Source organism: Hippoglossus hippoglossus, chromosome 24 (genome assembly GCF_009819705.1).
Source record: "Hippoglossus hippoglossus isolate fHipHip1 chromosome 24, fHipHip1.pri, whole genome shotgun sequence".
Classification (NCBI taxonomy): domain Eukaryota; kingdom Metazoa; phylum Chordata; class Actinopteri; order Pleuronectiformes; family Pleuronectidae; genus Hippoglossus; species Hippoglossus hippoglossus.
Window position 1 is genome coordinate 11,066,794 of NC_047174.1, and position 20,163 is coordinate 11,086,956.

General features: G+C 42.5%; 1 protein-coding gene across 3 annotated transcripts in view; it reads right to left on the reverse strand.

Moving 5' to 3' along the window:
• The window catches only part of nbas (NBAS subunit of NRZ tethering complex), a 155,835-nt gene that overhangs the window by 106,965 nt on the left and 28,707 nt on the right, over window positions 1–20,163 (reverse strand). For 2 of the 3 annotated variants that reach the window (XR_004613367.1, XM_034580813.1), the window contains exons 19-27: window positions 16,946–17,024; window positions 14,960–15,064; window positions 14,420–14,556; window positions 10,968–11,054; window positions 10,341–10,349; window positions 9,669–9,822; window positions 2,950–3,135; window positions 647–820; window positions 157–290 (exon numbers count right to left, since the gene is read on the reverse strand). Coding sequence is in view for 2 of the 3 variants with exons in the window: in XM_034580813.1 (XP_034436704.1) it covers window positions 157–290; window positions 647–820; window positions 2,950–3,135; window positions 9,669–9,822; window positions 10,341–10,349; window positions 10,968–11,054; window positions 14,420–14,556; window positions 14,960–15,064; window positions 16,946–17,024 (1,065 nt within the window). In the remaining variant the exon portion in view is untranslated. The remainder of the gene's footprint in view (window positions 1–156; window positions 291–646; window positions 821–2,949; window positions 3,136–9,668; window positions 9,823–10,340; window positions 10,350–10,967; window positions 11,055–14,419; window positions 14,557–14,959; window positions 15,065–16,945; window positions 17,025–20,163) is intronic. The other variant, XM_034580814.1, reaches the window with a different exon arrangement.

The following is a 20,163-nucleotide window of genomic DNA, read 5'->3' on the forward strand; positions in this document are numbered from 1 at the left end:
CGTCGTAGTTGACAGCTCCTTGGAGAGGAGGGAAGGGGAAGGCGGAAGGTAAAAAAGTGAGATGCCTCATGGTTTACATAATTAAACAGTATTAGTCCACTTGACTTGTGTGTGTGTGTTGTTGTGGCTCTGTGAGTGTTTGTTTGTGTGTCTGACCCGTAGCCCCTCTGCGGCAGACACTCCAAGATGTCATAACAGAGGCTGAGCTGGTCATCTTGCTCACAGCTGTAGATGCACTCCAGAGCGACCATCATCAGCTGGTCCGGGTCCCCGATGATCTTCTGCTGGCACTGCAAAGGAGAGGAGAGGGGGGGAGAAGTCAGTGTGTGTGTGTGTGTGAGAAGGGACAACTAACCCTGTAGTCTTTTTGTACAAACACACTGTGGTGATGTATTATTTGGAGTGTATTCCTCCTGTTTGAGTGTTTGTGTGATGCGCTGCATGTTTTTTTAATGGCCAGGGGACCTGTCCTTGGCTGCGCCCTTATGGTCTCATAAATATAACATTTTTAGCACAGGGCTATGACACTAGGCCTGACATGACGAACTGTGTGCGAGTGTGTGCTTCCATTTTGCCGTCCCTTTGTTTATGGCTGGCCTAGCGTGACGGCCTCTACACTTGTGTTGGGGAGTGTGTGGATACTTGCGTCAGGTTTGGAGTGCTGGAAGACGATGAGGGGCAGCGCGAGGTCTCGCTGGGCCAGGGTGACCAGGTATTCTCTGAGCAGACACTTAGCGGCGCCCTCTGTCTGTCCCTCACAGCGGTGCAGGAACGGCACCATCCACTGGAAAGCATCTTTCACGTAGCGCTCGGTGCTGGACTGGTGATGGAAGGACATTTTCTCAAAGACGCAGTTTATACAGTATAATAAAATGGTTGGAAACAAGTGCCTAACACACCCATTGACTTACTTATAGCACCTGTCATTTCAAGCTTATGCTTAAGGGCAAATCCTTTTATCCTGGACATTTTTCCCCATCTTGTTCAGAAATACTGACCATATCATTTTTAACAGTTCCTGCCTTCAATGTATTGAGACATAGTTTGGGAATAAAACAAGCCTCACAAAACAAATAAGGACGACAGGTCCTTTCTAAAGAAGAACCAAAGATAATATGCAATTCAGTGCCCATGTGTCACTTCCTATATTTTCCTTTTTTATCAATGATGGTCAATCAAGGATGTTTATATTTTCCTTCAGTATTGCAAAGTACAAACCAAGTTCTGACCTTCAGCACAAGCAAACATAATAAAAGCTTTTTGCACATTTCATGAAATGGCTTATATTATATAGGCTTATCTCCACAAATACTGACCAAGGGAAAAATAGGTAAATCTATGCTTGACAACATATATTTTCAAAATTCCTTATGATACTGAACTATTTTCCAGCAGAGTTTAGTTAAGCTCATGTAAATCAAACACTGATAATGACTCTGCTGAACGTTGAGCAGTGATTGTGGCCTAACTATCAAGATTCTAAGTAACTGGAGACATTTGTGTTTTCCTGTTCTCTGAAAGCTGGGAGAAAAATAAGGCTACACAAACCCTGTGAGAACATTTGTTGTTCATATAAATAGAAATATCTCCTCTGTTGTAATGTTTTTAGAACATTGAAAAGAAATTTTAAACTACATTTACAAGAAAACGTGCCATGTGATTAAACTTGAGCTACAATAGCCACAGTACTGTATGTGGGCTGTGCTGTGGATTGTGAGGATGCATGTCAGGTTTGTGCCGGGATCTGCACCAGCTATGTGCCAGCTCTGACAGATAAGAGAGCACCCAGGGGGGAAAGGAGAGGCGTGTGCAGGTGCTAAATGCAAACTTGCACACCCACAACCAACATTTTACTTTGCTGTACGACGTCTCTGATAAAGAAAGACATCAGACACAGGCGAGGAGGGAGATTTAATCTCAGCAAGTTTGGTAAACATTCACACACACACACACACACACACACACACACACACACACACACACACACACACACACACACACACACACACACACACACACACACACACACACACACACACACACACACACACACACACACACACACACACACACACACACACACACACAGCCCAAAGGGGGAACCAGTCAAACAGCATGTGTTAGTGCAGTCAACAACATTAGCTGGCTGCCTGCCTATATGGCAGATCCTACTGGCAGTGGTCCTCACAGGCTAAAGCTGGCAGTTATTAGCGACAATTTAGAGGACAGCTCATATTATGTACTCCAAGGGGACTTGTAACTGTACTAAGTGCTGCAGACTGGCTTTCATAGCTCTCTCGCTGCCTTTGGATCGCAAGTTCATGTGGTCAGATATCAGGGATTTCAGGAATGAAAAGGAACTGATTTACTGTGGGATTTCTATTCATCACTGCAGTTTTTCTGTTGGATTTTTGCCTATTCAAGCTGTTATTTCCTGTATGTGTAAATATACTTGGCAATTAAAAGAATTCTGATTCTGATTCTATTGGTGAACATTATGTTCTTTAAAGGCACAATCAAGTCAATGACAAAAGTCTGGAGCTTTAAAATTAAATGTAATTGTAGGCAAATAGCCTGAAAGTTATCTCTTATCTATCTTTTAGACAATTAACACCTCAGTTACTGTGAATTAAAAAAAAATTACACTGTTTATAATTATAATAATTACAAATTATAATTAATAAATGAAAAATACTAATATAATAGGGGGGGGGGGGGGGGGGGGATATATCAGTAACAACATGATCTTCTTTACATTTTTTGCCCAAACTGTGAATGACTAGTGAGAGCAACACCCTGCAAACAATTTAAAAATACTTCCTTAAATGATTTTATAAAATAAGAATGTCCCTTTAAAAATAATTATCGGTTAAAAAACATTATGACAAAACGTTTGCCAAGGAAAAGGTGAGAATGTGAAATCTGAAAGGTGCAAATTGTGCAACTTACATTATTCATGAGCAGGCGGAGCTTATCGATGTCGCTTAACTGTTGCAGCTCTTTAAATGTCAGACTCAATTCGCATGATGTTTCATACACAAGCGTTTCCATGGTGACCAGGTCATCGCACAGGAGCGTCAACCCTGGGATCTCCCGCTCCTTCCCCAGGCGCACCAGTGACAGGGCGCAGTCCACCTGGTGTACAGTGAGAAATTGCAATGAGAGAGAAAGAAAGAAGAAAAGAAATAAAAAAGGAATATTAGAAGATGAAAGTGAATGAGAGAGCAAACCACAATCCTGCTAACTAACACACAAACGGGCATGAAAACGTAACCTCCTTGGCGGACGTAAAACTATTTTCAGTAGTACTACCAGATGCTGATCCCAAACCAGACTGTTTCCATAAAGCTAATTACAGCTGGCCTTATCCCAGTAATTAACCTTACAAATTAGTGTTTCTGCTAATACTGAAATCTGCCCATGTGATAAAATTAATAGGAATCCTTGAGTCCAAGAGAATGTTTGTACCAAATTTGAAGGGATTCCCTCAAGGTGTTGCAGAGGTATCACATTAAAAAGGCAAAACATTTACTTTGTGAAACATCCTTGACCTTTGGCTATTGACCACCACTATCTTATCAGTTCACCCTTGATACCAAGTGAACGTTTGTACCAAAGTTGAAGAATATCCCTGAAGGCATTCTTGAGATATTGCGTTCAAGAGAATGGGACGGACAGACAGAGGCATAAAAATGAAACAAATGGATTGGTCAGCCTGTCGACTGAGTGATGACGGCAATAAACATGAAAAGACATTAAAAAAAAAGGAGAGAATATAAATTGGACAGAAGGAACATTATCAAATGCATTCGTCACACTCACACACACTCTCTCTCACACACACACACACACACACACCACACAAAGTCTCTATTTGGAAGCTAATGAAAATGATATGACTGTAAAGCTAATACGTGAACTGAGGGCGTAAGATGTAAATAAAGCCGCCATTTTAACTGCTGTCATTATCCATTGAAAAAAAATGCTGTCACAAATCCAAACCACTCTCATATTGCAAACAGGAGAGGCCATTCAATTATGCTGAATGCCTTTTCAGCATCGAGTGATGGCAAACGCATCCTTCGTCTCATGTAATATATTTAACACTCTGTACATTATTAAAGTCTTGTCTCGCTGGCTGTATTTTAACGATCTAACCACAAGCTCTGACGTGTATGCGGCATGTGTCCAAATCCACTTTTGCTCATTTCACAGAAAAATAAAGTGTTGCTCTGTCAGGCGCATGTTTTTTAAAAAAAAGGTTGTACTTTGTCTCTTAATTAATCATGGGTGTGTTCTGGGCATGACATGCACTAAACCAACCAGAGAGCCATCTCTAATTCCCTTTAAAAGCCAGATGCCGTTGCACTTTGGCGTATTGCAAGCAGACCATCTGTGTGTGTAACAAGTGTGCATGTGTTGTGCACCCGCCTATGTAGGTGTGAATAACTCTCTTGATAAAGCAGCCTTATATTAAAAGTGAATTACACATGACTATGTAGTTGACTTCAGGAGTGCAATCATTTTATGATGCCTCAAGGTCCTGTACTAACAATGCACCTGACCACATATCATATTAAGACGCCCATGTGTGTACAGATGGGCCTGAGTAGATCTGATAATGTATGTGAACGTGTGCACTGCATTGTAAAACGACAGCTGTGTGAGTCTGGGACCAGCAAAGGCCCTTGTGTTTTGTTTGTTCATAGCAACACTAGCAGCTCTGTGACATTGTAATGTGTATTGTAAAGATGAAGCCAAATTGTAAAACAAAACCAAAAATATAGTTTAAACCAAAGTTGTGAAGTGATCATGGTTCGAGATGAAAAGGCCAAGGAGAAGTTCGCGAAGCCCATGAATGTGAGCATGAAAACCCAACAACTGTGAAGATGATTCAACTACTCATGCAGTGTTTCCCCTAGGTTTACAGCTTTTTTTGGGGGGGGGGGGGGGGGCAGCAGTGGCGGGGTAGGCGGACACGGACACAAAAACTTAAAGGAATCATGATGTTCATGTGCGCGCACGTGTCAGTGTCAGTGTGCGCGCGCATCGGGATGGAACTCCGCCGTGCGCGATACAGAGAGCAGAGGAGAAATCTAAACGCGCGACCATGTAGAGACAGAAATGACATGCCGTCACGTAAATAAGATAAATAACATAAGGCCATTTAGTTTGGTTAATAAAAGAGCAAGCTATAGACCTGTTTTATAGGAAAGGTAACCTTAAATGACTTATGTTGAGATCTGGCGCTATATTAAAAAAAATAAATAAAAAAAAAATGAACTTGACCTTCCAGGGGGGGCGGGGGGTGCCGTTGGGGGGGGCGGGGCGCATGACATCTAATTAAGGAAAGAATGTGGAAGAAACACTATAGACACTATAGTCAAACACAACACAGCACAGAAGCTCTGCAGATATCCAACATTTGTGAAACCTGTGATGTTTAATCTCTGCAACGTGACATTTGCTGAATTACCTTCTGTGGTTGTTATTGACGCTGTACTTTATAGTGCTGTCTCTCTGCATTGTTTGGACAGTAACAGAGGTTCTTCAAAGCGAGGCAACACATAATTGAAAACCCGTTGCTGTGAACACATGAAACGTAAAGAAAACAACAATATCTCACCAATCCAAGCCCAAATGGAACCTATCAGTCACAACCAATATCCAATCATTAGTCCTTGGACAACACAACAGGAAAGATTCGGGGATTCTGACTACTCGCATTGATAAAATTTCATCCAGAAGAGCAACCAATCAATATCCGACCACCTTTATGCTGGCAGCATGCCCAGCCAATTGATGCTCATCCACCTGTGGATAGAAGCCAATCAATAGCAGATGCCGCTGGGCCCCTGTAGTGATGATTGCTTACTCTCCACCTTTCAGAGGAGAGCCCATTGACATAGTGGTTAGAGTAGCATCTTGCTTGCACATGCACACAAACACAGAGGTTCTGCAACCTCATCCTCTTCAGTTTATCTCAACAAGTTTCTGGCTGAATAAATAAATGCCTGCCTTCATTTGTCTCACACACACACACACACACACACACACACACACACACACACACACACACACACACACACACACACACACACACACACACACACACACACACACACACACACACACACACACACACACACACACACACACACACACACACACACACACACACACACACACACCTCGAGTCAGAGCCCGAGCAATTAGGCACGAGAGAGAGGAATCTATTGATCTCACTGTGAGTAAAGATCCTCTGAGTTCTCACCATCCCTCTCTCCTTATCTCCTGCTCCTGCTCTCCAGAGATAGATTCCCCCGGCAGCAGCAGACAATTCAGATGTTTAAATTTCTCACTTTTTAATTACCACCTTGTCTCCATGCCCTCCCCTTCTCATTCTCTCCTCCAATAGGGACACAACAATCCAACTTTTTTCAGCCCTGAGACTGAAACTAGCACTTGGGCTTTGGGTATCAGCTGATGCAGAGTACCGATCTGATATCAGGGTTTAATTATAAGCGTATACTTCACTGTGTGGAAGAGAATATAGGGTCATACTTAGCTGTTGCTAGCGTGTAATGCTTGTACACTGCTGAACCTTTGTTTTTAGCTACCTCCATACAATATTAGCTCTCCTTTCTCGAAATAGGTCTACCATCACACTACCGACAGACAATGTAGTCCGTGGGAATCTAGACATAAACATAGGTCCTGGTCACACCTGACAACGTGGTCGGTGTGATCAGATCTCAGGACGCATTGAGGATGCATTTGGGTGACCTGAGTGATCCGATCACAAGTGGACAGCGTTCAGCATGAGTGTTAACACCAGGCATCAAAATGTGCCCTGAATGATCGGATCTAACTTCCTTGCTCCATATGCAAATGATCACATGAGTCATTTCCGTTTGGGAAGATCGAACTATGTTGTTTTCACCCAGTCTGAGTTTATAGATGTGCCTGATGTCCCCTGTGCTTGTGTGTATGTCAATGTGTTTATGTGTGTTTCTGTGAGTCAGAGAGAGAAGTAGAGGTAGAGAGCAGTGTCAGGAGGGGCTTGATTAAACAATACTGCCTGTAAAACGTGCACGTAATATTGACGAAACATTTTACCTGTTTGAAACAAATAGAAACCATTGTGTGTTGATATTGTGGCGGTGAAGCGTAGAAAAGCTTTGAGTCATTGTGAAACTGTAGCGGGTCAGAGGACGTCAGCTGAGTAGGACGTCATATGTGGCGCAGGATGAATTTAAAGTTCACAGTTAAAAGAATGCTGCCACCTCCAGATGTGGTTTGAGTTACTGGCTCTCAGGACACATTTGGATGCCTTCAGACCTGAACTTAGCACTGACCACTTGTGATCTGATCACACAGGACAGATGTTACCGATGTCACCGATACCTGATCCAGACTTTTGAGTCTGCCCTGGATCGTCGCATCCCTCCTCTTTACCGAACTTCTATCCTCTGCCTCCCTCTCGGTCTCAAGTTTCCTTTTAACCATCTTTTACTCTCCTGCCTGTCCAATCTCCGTCCTTTCTTCCAAACATTTTCACATGTTCTCTTTAACCGTGTTCAATTTAACCATCTTCTCTCACTTAGCACTTCCTGACAGAACTTTGCAACAGTAATTATGGTTGGTCTTTGTTTGAACTCTAACTCTGGATTTTTGCCTTCTTTGTATGCCCGTCTCTGCTCTGTCTGCTTTTTCCAAATTGAACCGTCATTTTGTGACATTTTGTTGTTAATGGTGTTTCAAACAACACTTGTTTTTAACACCCCTTATTTCTATCCTTTCACCCCCCCTTACAACTGGTTATTTTCTTTCCCACAGACAGCTCTCTTCATGAGATTACTTTCTTTTTTTACCTCAACATCTGTTAGTGCTGTCCTCCCCTTTTCTTTTTTGTAACGTACTCTATCCTAACTGGGGATTTTGCATTGGCCCAGCTTTTTGTCTTTTCTTCTTTCTTGTGGTTGCACTTCCATTCTCTGATTTTTCAAACCTCTCTTTCTCTCTCTCTTTCTTTCTGAGTCATCTTGTCAATCTTCCCATTCAGCGCCTCGCTTCCTGCCGCTCTGTGACTGCTTCAGAACATTCACGCTTTCTCTGATGTGGCTCCTTTTAATCAAACCCCATTTTCCTCTATTAAATCGCTCTCCCAAGCATAAACATGGCCAGATGAAGGATGGGAGGAGGGTGCAAACGAGGGAGAACAAATGAGATGAAAAAAGTAAAGAGGGTAGGAAGTAGGGGGGTGGGGGGGAGAGCTCGGCAAATGGCAACAGAGTTGTTTCGGTGTCTCTCTCTGTCGCGTCTCAGTGTGTGTCTGAAAGCGAGAAAAAGAAGTGTGTGAAAGAGCAGGAGACATGAGCGTTAGGGACGCTCCCAAGAGGCTCCTGGAGTAACGCGTGAGAGAGCAAAAGCAGATGAGGTCTAATTAAAAGGGAACAAGAGAGAGAATGAAAGAGAGAGCCTGTGTGTTTCCTAGACATTAACAGAGACCTCCTTCTACACAAACACTTTGTCAATCACTGTCTCCCATTTCTCCTTCGTGGATGATGAAAGATTCTCCAGTCGGCTTGGAGATTGAGCAATGCACCCCCCCCCCAAATCTTCCTCCTTCATCCTCCTTACACCCAGTGAAGGGGATGAAATGGAGAGATGAAGGGGAAAGACATGACTGCACCCTAGTTAGTCCTTTCACAAAGACAAAAGAGAGCCCTGTGACAACCTTGATCCATCACTGTGAAGGAGGCAAAGAGGCGAAAGAGCCGCGGTGTGGATTGTGTGGGTGGAGAGAGTGGGCAGCTCCGGCAGTTACATCCCATTACTCCACTAAACAAGTCCTATCAAGTCCTATTTTTCAGTTACAGCAACAGAACTGCACATGACAGAAGCTTTGGTTACTCTTCATTAGAAGCCCATATGGCAAATATGATAATGTCTGTCACAGATAGGATCAAAGTGACCTTGACTGATGGAGGTTGGCAACATCTCTTCTGCAGCCTGAATCCCTGTTCATCACATTTTTCTCCTCCAATGAAAGAAGAGATAACGAAGGAAAGAAATCTGTAACGGCAACAATCCTCCCAGTTGCCAGATGTCTATTGATTCCTCTCTGCTGCTGGAATTTTCCAGGATCCTGAGAAGGAACCTGATCAGGGTGCGAAAACAGGTTTTACAATCAAAAAGAGAAATTTCTACCAGTTGGATTTAGACAAAAAAAAATACTAATTGCAAGGTGAAAGTGAGGACAACAGAATGTCCCAGGATTTTGTGCAAGTGGTAGCTGCTGAGAGCCAAAACGCTTGAGGAACACTTCCTTGCAGCCAGCTGTCTGAACAGATACTTCCCCAGTTTAAAGCCACGACTAAAAGATTTAAAGACAAAGACTGAGGTAAACTGATGATCTAGTTCTTATGACAACCATGTTATAGAGCAATAGTGGGGGTGAAAAACACTGCCATCACGAGAAGGGTCGAGATGCATTAACCACATTAACACAGGGGGGTAACAACACACACTTTCAGACAGTCTCACATGGAAAACATTCATAGTGTTGCACTCAATTGTTCACGAAAAAAGTGACAGAAATAGTTGACGGAATGACAAAGAGCTTGAAAGCTTGGTTGGACGTTGCAGTGTACTGGTGTTCGCACCTGTCTGGAGCAGGAGTCGATGTCCTGGGCTCTGCTCTGATACCAGTCGGTCAGCAGCTCGATTGGGGGTGAGGCTGCGCGGAACCTCAGCAGCTCTGGAATCTCCTCGTACAGGAAACTGTCATCATCGAACAAGTTCTGGTCCAGCACCGCTCTGAGGAGGACATGGGGAAAGAGTGTTTTAAATGTGTTTTGCTAACATATGTATTGTAGGGAAGCAATTGGTCGGGTGATATTCTTATTTATTCAAAACCTAAAAGACCAAAATCAACAATTAATCATTTGTATATGTGTAAAGCCAGTGTCTGATATATCTCAAACCTCTACACCATGGAGGTTTATTAATATTGAATAAACTGCGTGTCCAAATCGTACAAATTTCAACACTGCACTTCCTCACTCCTAACAATACACATGCCAAATGTGAAGCTGATAAAATTTAAGTTTTTTTTTAAATATAGAATTCCATGGATGCATCAATTAGCCAAAGCTTGTTAAAAACTATTTTGGGGAATTGAGTCCACCTTCTTTAAATATTTTAATGACTTCCTCAGTAAGGATTAATGGGTTTAGGGCTGAAGGTCAAAAAAGGGTCAGAAAGTATTAGGGGGCAGACTGACAGTGTTGCTTTTGATCTTTTCATGGGTTTGTTCAGAATAACGAAACTAGAATATCACCAGCCTTGTTTTTGCAGGGGGAGTAGACAGGGTTGGATCCAAAAAGGGAGGGAAAACAAGAAACAATACAAATATGGAGAATAAACCACAGAAGCAGAGAAGGAAAAAATAAAAATAAGCTTGTGAGACGATACATGTCATAAACAAGGTCTTAAACATCCCTGGCATCATCGTAACTCCACACGGTATCACAATTTCACCCTGCAGTTCCTGGCCAAGGATGCCACAGCTGCCAGCTGATAATGTGACTGTGAACCAAAGAGCAATAAAAAAGAAAAAAACTTGCAAAAATAAAATTGCAAATGAAGCTGGCCTCCGTACATGAGCAGGCAAATTCGCATAAATTGGCGGTGCAACGAGATCTGGTATTAGTTTGTTATGGTTCTGTTTGGATAATAGGATGTCATGTTTCGTTTCACGTAATGATGCCAACATAAGCATCTGTCCCTTACTGAGCAGAAATTCTTACAATCCTACGCTGTGAGATGCTTTATTATCATGGGCAGGGTAAGAGTTTATTATAAAATACAGTATCTTATCGTCCAAGCTTGGTTTGTTGTAATGCTTTCCCTGCAATGCCATGATGCCGCGTGTTTATATCCAGAGTGATGTCACGGTTTACCTGCACTCCTCTGTCTCGCACCAGTCCATCTCTCTGTGTCTCTGCTCATCCCATGGAATTAATACCAACTCGCCTCTGTCATCCAGACTGGGGAAAAAAAAAAAAGAGGCAGTATTAGACATAGAGGAAGAAAGGAGGAGAGACATACACAATTTGAAGAAGGGTCAGTTTTATGGAAAAGCACAAGTGCAAATATAACTTGAATGGCGCTCAGTGGAGAGCATACCTCCCCCCAAGCCCCAACAGACGCTTTAAATTCAATCAAAAGCTGCACCAAATTTCACACACCCATAGATATGAGTTCTCTAAGTGGGTCAGTTTTTTCTTCAAGATCCATAAATTATTCTGTGGGAAAACGGTGAAATTGTCAAAAGGCAAAACCTCATAAAGTGAAAAGAAATTCCTGGATCCGCTCCCTGATCTGGATCCACACTAAAATGTAATGGTTTCTTTCTGCCATGCGGTTGTATTCCTCCAGCAACCAATGCATCGTCCAAATCTAAAATGTGACTCTAAGTGAACATTCGTGCCAAATTTGAAAGGATTTTCTCAAGGTGTTCTTAAGATTATGCATTCACAAGGTAAAAAAGGGTTTTGTAAGGCAACAGGGACCTTGAACTTTGACCACCAAAATCTTATCAGTTTATCCTTTAGTCAAACTCGACAGTTGTAACAAATTTGAAGAAATTGCTTCTAGGGCTTCACAAGAATGGGACGGGAGGATAACCCAAAAACTTAACACCTATGACCACTGGCTTTTGTGTCATAAAAACATACCAGGGCAAAAACCAATGAGCAGGGGTCCAAAAATAAACCACTCCTTCCCACCCACCTATAATCGCACCTGATAAATCATCAGAGAAATTTACGGTCTCGTACTAAACATTGGTCATAAACTACAGGAAAACCCAGCTGAAAGGCAGCAAGACATGGGGAAGGGAAAAAGCAGAGAATAGTAAGAGAAGAAACATGTACTAGAGGAAAAAAAACACAAAAGCACATTAATAAACAAGTCAAAGAACTTTTCGAAAAAGAGTCTGAGTCGTGCCTCGGCTGTAAATGGCAAGGGCTTTTATTTTCTAAATTCCATGTTGGTGCTATGCTTTACTTCTTCCTGGTCTCCTTGAGTGTGACAGGTGTGAGGAAGAAAAATAGGTAAGGATGAATAGGGAAGTGAAGAATGACTCTGTAACCTCGCGTGTCACTGGTGACATGACTCAGACAGACGAACACACACAGAAATATACAAATGCACCAACACACACCGAGTCACTGGGGTGAACAGAAGCCGTTTGATCCCTAAGTACTGTTGTTGTAAAACTCAAGGAGATAGTTCGGGCTACAAATCATCTATAAGTTACAAGGGAAGAGCGCACACTCTCACACACACGCTGCTGCTGCTTTTTTAAAACACGGCCATAAATTCTATGCAATCACGAAATACATAAGAAGTGTCCAAGAAGCTGATTTGATTTATGTCAGGATGCAAAAGTAGAGGGAATTTTTTTTAACCAACACTTCAACGCAACTTCTTCCTTTTAAAAGATGACAAACATCGAGAAATCTCACTGCTTCTCCCTTAAAAATCTCATCCTCTTTTTTTTTTTCTTCTTCCTGTCGTTCCCTGAAGCCGTGCTCCTCTTTCTTCATTAAAGACAGCCAGGTTAGAGGGTGGAGAGTAAATATTGGTGTGAGCACTCGGATATCGATGCGAGGAATGAGTTATTTCACGTCCCCTCCCCTAATCTACTCCTCTTCAGCCTGAGAGAGAGAGACGAGGCGAAAGTGGGGCGGCAGGAATATGGAGATGGCATTCGAGTATATTTTCATTTCCACTGGGCCGAACCCTTTTCGAGCTGCAGGCAAAGTTCTTGCAACAAAAACACAACTATTGTGCATTCTTCCACGTGTACAGGGTTCCCTCAAAGAATCTGATCAATATTACAGGAGAAAGTTTCCCCCCCTTCCAGTGAAGCAAGACAAATAAATAGTGAGTGAGCTCCAAAACAGATGGCTTGGGCCGGCTCCTTCTGCTGCAGTGTCGGAGCGAGTGCTGTTGAGGCAGCAGTTGGTGCTCACAGGCTGGGGAAAATAGGAAACTGCCCCACAGCGGCAGAGCCATGATGGATGCCCACTGCAGAGCCACAGCCGCCTGACCTCCATACAAACTCAGACATGGCTAATAAAAGGGTGCAGTATAGTGGGGTGTGTATGTGTGCGTGCCTGCGTGTGTAAAAACTATATGAGCAGTTATATCTATACGGTAAATGTTTTTTAGCTCATGACTCCAGGGGACTTAAGTCTTGTACATGTGTTCATTTGTTGAAATGTAGTTGTGGTATTTATATATATAATAAATACTCACAGAGAGAACATAGGAATTGTGAAGGAAGGGGATAAAGGTGAGGAGAAATCCAGAGTCTGTCACCTCTGTTACAGAACCATAAGGGGTCTGAGGAATGATTCCTTTCCCTCTGACACACTCCTCCATCATCTCCTTCTCACATCCCCTCGCCCAAAGTTCCCCCTTCAGTGCTCTTTCATTCTCACAGCTGAAATGTATTGTGAAACGAAAAAGTAGAACAAGAACTACGGTTGCAATTATTGCAGCCAGTATTGTATCATTTTAAGGTGTTCATATTTTATATGTAATTTTTTAAAAAGTGGCCATTGAGTCTCTTTCCTATTATTTTCTTTCCTGCGTGACAGAGTCAGCCCTGAAGCTGTAGCTTACACTAGTGTAATGGAAGAACATGTCCGTGTGTGTGTGTGTGTGTGTGTGTGTGTGTGTGTGTGTGTGTGTGTGTGTGTGTGTGTGTGTGTGTGTGTGTGTGTGTGTGTGTGTGTGTGTGTTTCTCAAGGACAGAAGAAGACTCCCGCTGTGTAAAGGTGAGAACAAAGGAGCCAACGTGTGAAAGGTCTTTAAGCATGTGCTCCATAAGGGATGTGATTCTCATGTTGAATGGTTTCAATTTGCGACGTAGTGACAAGTGAGACTTGTTGTTCCAGAGAGGTGTTAATATTCATTTCCAGACATAAGGAAGGGTGGGTGACCCTGAAGTTTCTATGTGTCATAATGGCAATTGTTGTATGAGGAGAATCAAAAAATATATATATGGGAGCATAAAATGACAGGCTACTGGTTTTTCAGTTTGGGTAAATGTGTGTGTACACTTAGACCCTTTTAGACCTCCCCACGACTGTATACCTCCACAAATCAATAGAGTTGCAGGTAAAATCCATATCTCACTCATATTTTCTCATGATTGGAATATGAATTCTTGAGTTACTGCCAAATCAGTGTTTTGCCAGGTCAAAGTGAGCCTAACCTTGGGTGCAAGTGAATGTTTGTGCCAAATTTGTGGAAATTCCCTGAAGGTGTTTCTGTGTTTTCATGTTCACCACAATGGGATAGAGGGATGGAGGGAGAGGCAACATGATCTGGGTCTCACCTGGCCTCAGGCAGCAGAATGGTGTACTCATGTGGAGAGGTGGTTTCTGGGAAATTGTTAAGGATGGCTAGTCGGTGCTGGAGGAGATCCGCTCCGTGGTACGTGAAGAGGATGTCCAGAGCCTGCACGTTACTCTCCTGTAGACAAATCAGGAAACCCGCCAAAAATTATGAGATTACATTACTCAAAGAAATGAAGGTAAACATACTTAAACACATGTATCTATTTAACACAAAGAAGGAAGGTTTGGCTCAAAACTCCTATGAAAGGCTGTAAATACACTCAGTTGTCAGGTGTGTATTATTCTGTCAAGCAGATTTACGTCAATGAGAGGCTATATAAAAGAAACACCTCCCTGTATAACACAACTCAGTTCATCAAACTGCAGGGACCTTTGTATTAGACTGCGTTTGTCTAAGCTAGAGTGTACCTAATAAACCGATAACTGAGTGTATATCAAATTAGAGCCAAACGGAGTTGCAGACAGCTATAGATCAAACGAGATAATTAGTGAGGGAGTATGCAGGAATCTGATGTTACCCTGGCATAGTTCCTCGCGGACAAAACAATATTTTGACTGCGGAACTTCTTGAAGAACTCGGCGTCGTATTTCTGCTCTGCTGCGTGAGGGCCACCGAGTATTTCCTGCGGAGTGTCAGAAAGAGAGAGAGGAAGAGAGGGGGGGGGGGAGATGGAATATAACAGTGGTTCATAAAAAGACATTTTTGAAGCAGATGTTTATCTTTCCGGAGAAGATGGAGTGAGTGAACGGAGAGAAAGTCAAACTAAAGATGAGAGGAGAGGAGCCAGGAGATGATGTGACTGCAAATGAGTCCAATAAGGCAAAGTCAACAGAGATGCTATTTAAACTTTCAAGCGTACAGCTGTCTGAACCATCTGAGGAAGGTATGAGAGTATGAGAGTGTGAGAGTGTGAGAGTGCACATACGCATATGTCAGGAGGGAACATTTGTTGTCATGGCCTTTGGCTTGAAGGGATTTATGTGTGTCCGTGTGTATAAAATTTATGTAGCCTTCTGTAGGCCAGACTGTATGTGTATGTCTGTGTGTGTTTGAGGCCGTTTGTGTGTGTGTGTGTGTGTGTGTCTTGATGGATAGCCTTTGAATGGGCCGTATGCAGACAGAGCCGGCCGAAGTCGGGATGATAAAAACCCTAATATCATATTCATAGACAGCCAGAGAAAATGGATTGGGGCAAGAGGAAATTGCTGCAGTTACCATGACAATGTCCGAATAAAGAGAGAGACGTCATTCTGTCTGTGTTGAATATGTAGCAGAGTAAAATCTGATCTCTCCTCTCCACAGAAGGAGAAAGTGTCGTCCTGTTCATCTGTGATTTATTGTGGATGAGAAGTGCGTGCATGTTAATGCTACTCGTAAATCTAAAATCCAGGGTGTTTCCGAAGTTGCCTGTGTCAAAGTTTGAATCAAAGCTTCCATCGATCCATCTCTCCTGCACTAACACTCATACACTGGAGGTCTATTGGTATAGTAAAACCATTTGTTCTGGTGTCAAACCAGGATTTGTCTCCAAGATAGCAGATTACCAAACTAGTGTGTGATCTCCGGCTGACTGGACAGGAAACGAGAAAGCATTAAGTTGCCAACGTGTAAAAAAAAAAAAAACATTGGCTCATTTAAACATGCAAACACATAATATGGTCGTTTAGTGACCTTCAAACTTCAGACGTCAACTTCAAAGTATGCTAATTGTAGTTAATAGTACATGAAACACAACCTCCTTCCTGTGAGGTCTCAAAGAAGCAAGCTGCAATCCCGTGAGCTACGTTTTTCATAATGAGTCATTAGCTTGGAAAACATCCTCACATACCCCCACATCTCAACATGATCTTTTTATTTATACTAACACAGACATTAGAGGAAGCATTGTGGTATGAATTTTGCAAATGAGCAGCCCTGACTGATGAGTGGCTGATCCAGTCAATTACTGTTACTCTACAACCACTGACCCCTGCCAGGCCATTATAAGTGAATAGGTATATTGTGTAAATATATCTTTCTGTTTGTTTTAGTCATAATTCTAGTATTTCTTCCTTTTTAAGTGTAGTTCTGCCTCAAGATGCTGATGGAGGACTAACTGCACTGAATAGGGTGTTAGAAATTTCTGAAATAGTAGTGACACTTGCTTATCTGTTAGGTAGTAAATCTAGATCTGAAATAATAAATCCAATAATCTATTGGCCAAACGACGTGAAACAAAAAAAAGTGTCTGACCATCTTGGTTGGCATTAGCTTAGCATTTTGTCTAGTGTTTGCCAACACTCCACTGTGGCAGTAAGTGACATGTTATATTATGTCTGACACCTTAGTATGAAACCAATGGTACATGAAGTGAATATTGTTTAGGCGGTACGATAATACGATAGAATGACGCCCTAATTTAATATATTTAACTGTTGCAAATTTGCATTGATCAGTTTGGCTTCAGGTTGCGTTTCAAGTGTTGATTTAAAGTATTTCGATAATAGACAGAGGCTATTTTTACCTCATATGTGTCCAGTCGGTCCAGGTAGGAGAGAAGTTTCAGTCGGCTCCGACACAGCTCCTTCTGCTCCAGAGTTAGCCTAAAGAAACACACACACACACACACACACACACACACACACACACACACACACACACACACACACACACACACACACACACACACACACACACACACACACACACACACACACACACACACACACACACACACACACAAATCATACAACACAAGCTTTTCAACACAATACAACATTTAACGCAAGAGCTCTTCTCAAATTACAAGATCTGAAAATACTTTTTTCCTTTTCTAAAAAGCCAAATCAAACTCCAGGCTTAGTCTGTTCACAGGACTAACACACATGGCTTTAAATTAACTGCAAATTGACCCTATACAGTACACCCACAGGGGCCTACCGTATATAACAATGCTTGGGACCGGGGACTACAGTACCACATAGTGCCCTCCAGATCTAATCATTTTCTAAGCGCAACAAATCAAGTTCTTATAACCATAAGAACCCTTCAGTGTTATGTATGGGATGCTTGATGTCAATGAGGTGAGCGATCGCCCCATGTGAATCAAATCCATTTTCAATGTCATTTAATCACGACCATAAATAAATTGGATGACCACGAACACCAAGGCACTGGGCTATATGGGATCTACCTGCAATTCAATCACTCAAGCTGCTCCCAATGAAAAGGAGCCACGAGGCTGAGAAGCACAGCGAATGGTCAGGTGTGCCCCATCACTTCACACATACTCACACACTCCGAGTTCACTCCGTAAGTAAATAACTTGAACAGGTCGAAGTGGTGGCCAGAGCGCTCTAAAAACTCGGCCTGGATCAACCGCAGTGTGAACACAGGGGAGCTGACCCCTCCACCGCCATCTTAATCCCTAATCCCTCATTACAGAGTGCGCTATCAGGCCGTATCAGGGTTCCTCCACATCGGGCTAACAGAGATTAACAGTGTCTGAACACACTCTCTGGCACATCAAAGAGTGGCGGCTTAGCACTCACGCTGGTGGTAATTATTACTTTGCTCTGCCTCTTCACCGCAAAGTAAGAAAAGTGGAGGTGGAGGGAGGAGAGCGGCGGCAGAATAGAGATGGAGCGGAGATGATACGAGATGCTAGAAAACTATTAGGTGTATGTGTTTGTGTCTGCATGTTTGTGTGCATCTTGCATTTCAAAGCAATTCGAACGGCAGGTTATTACAAGCAGATGGCATCACTCCTCTATCTCTGTACACACCCCAAATATGACTGTACAGGCCAGATATTGAAATGCATAAACAGGCCAACACACTCATATACAGGCACGGAAACACACACACGGAAATGTGGTGTGTGATAAAAGCGATTATCAGAGAGTGCGGGGGACAAAATTGGACTGCATAAACAGACAGAAATACTTTGCATGCACGTGGATGTGACACTAAAAGCACGCGCACGCACACAATATGCTGGTGCAAATGAAAAAATGGGACATCTGACTGAGGTCAGAATCTGATCAGATGAACACAAAGACATTGCAGCACACTGCACGCTTTCATCCTCACTCTCCTTCACCCCATCCTGCTCTCTCACACACACACACACACACACACACACACACACACACACACACACACACACACACACACACACACACACACACACACACACACACACACACACACACACACACACACACACACACACACACACACACACACACACACACAACCTGCAGTGTTGTCCATCTTGTTGTTGCATGCAGAGAGCCAGAGCAGCAGTTATAATGGTCCGTGGTGGATTCTGAATCACTTTATTATGCAGACTGATGAGAAAGAGGCTAAAATGTGAAACTTTCTGCATGCAGTCGAAACGGCAGGTTTTAAAACATGCGAAACAAACAACACTGAACTGGTGCATGACAGTAAAGAATAAAAAAAATAAAAGAAAGCAATAACCAAGTGCTGACTAAGTCTGTATTTTATGTGACAGGATAACTGAAAGTGCAACACATTGATTAGGGCTGGAGGAGTATACCTTGCAGTAACAAGACAGGATTGGAAAAGTACATTAACATCCATCATTTTATTGGGTACTTTAAACTAAGAGGGAAATTAACATCTTTTAGTATCTTTTATAGGACAGCCAAAGTCGATTGAGTTGATTTTACTCCAGTTACTGAAAATGTGATTCTCTCTTGGACAAACTGCGACCTTTAAAAGTGACTTCAAAAAGTATTCTTTACTCTCGTTTAACCTACGAGATAAGAACTGCTTTATTACACTCTTCTGGCTGGTGATGGAAAATGCGCCTGATTGATCATGTCTTTCAAGCACACACACACACACACAAACACAAACACACAACCTTCAAACATGTAGCAGGACAAGAGATGCACTCTGTGTGACAGTCGATATTTAAATACAGTCCTCATCTACACACAAGAGCAACACAAACACACACACACACACACAAAGCGCACACAGACAGACATGGTCGGAGCAACTGTGATCGATACCGAGCCATTTCTGTAATGGTGGTGTAGTTAAAAAGAAATTAAGAGAATTATTATCTGTCTCTGGCCTCGGCCACGGGGCTCAAGGCAACATGGTTGGATCCATTAGTGAGGGGCTTCGCTGCACCCAACACACACACACACACACACACACACACACACACACACACACACACACAAATACATAAACACGTTTTGGGGATGTGTGTGAGCACGCTGACACTCTGACTCAGAGATAGGGGAAGGAGAAAAATAGGCATATTTAAAGGAGGTAATTCACTGAGGATTTAATGTAATGTTTCTTTAATGTTTGTAAATTATCGATTGTTTTTACTCCCTCTTATATCTCTTTCTTATCCTCCATCTTTTCTTTATCTACCACAGACTACAGGCCTGAAATAAAGATTAGCAGTTTTATTACACAATGAGCTAAACAGAAAGAAAATCAAACGGGCAAAGGGATGAGGAAACTAAAAAGGGAACCGTGGGATTTACGTTCCACTGTTTCTGCTCTTTCTCATTTGAATGCAGACTGGAGACTCACCGGCTCATCTGTAGAACAATAGAGACCAACTACCAAGCTTTAAATACCCGTAACTACAGTAATTACTTACATATGGCTATGCATCTTAAATCATTCATTTCAGCATATGCACATTTTCCTTTTGCTTGTATTTGGATATTTTAAACACACACACGT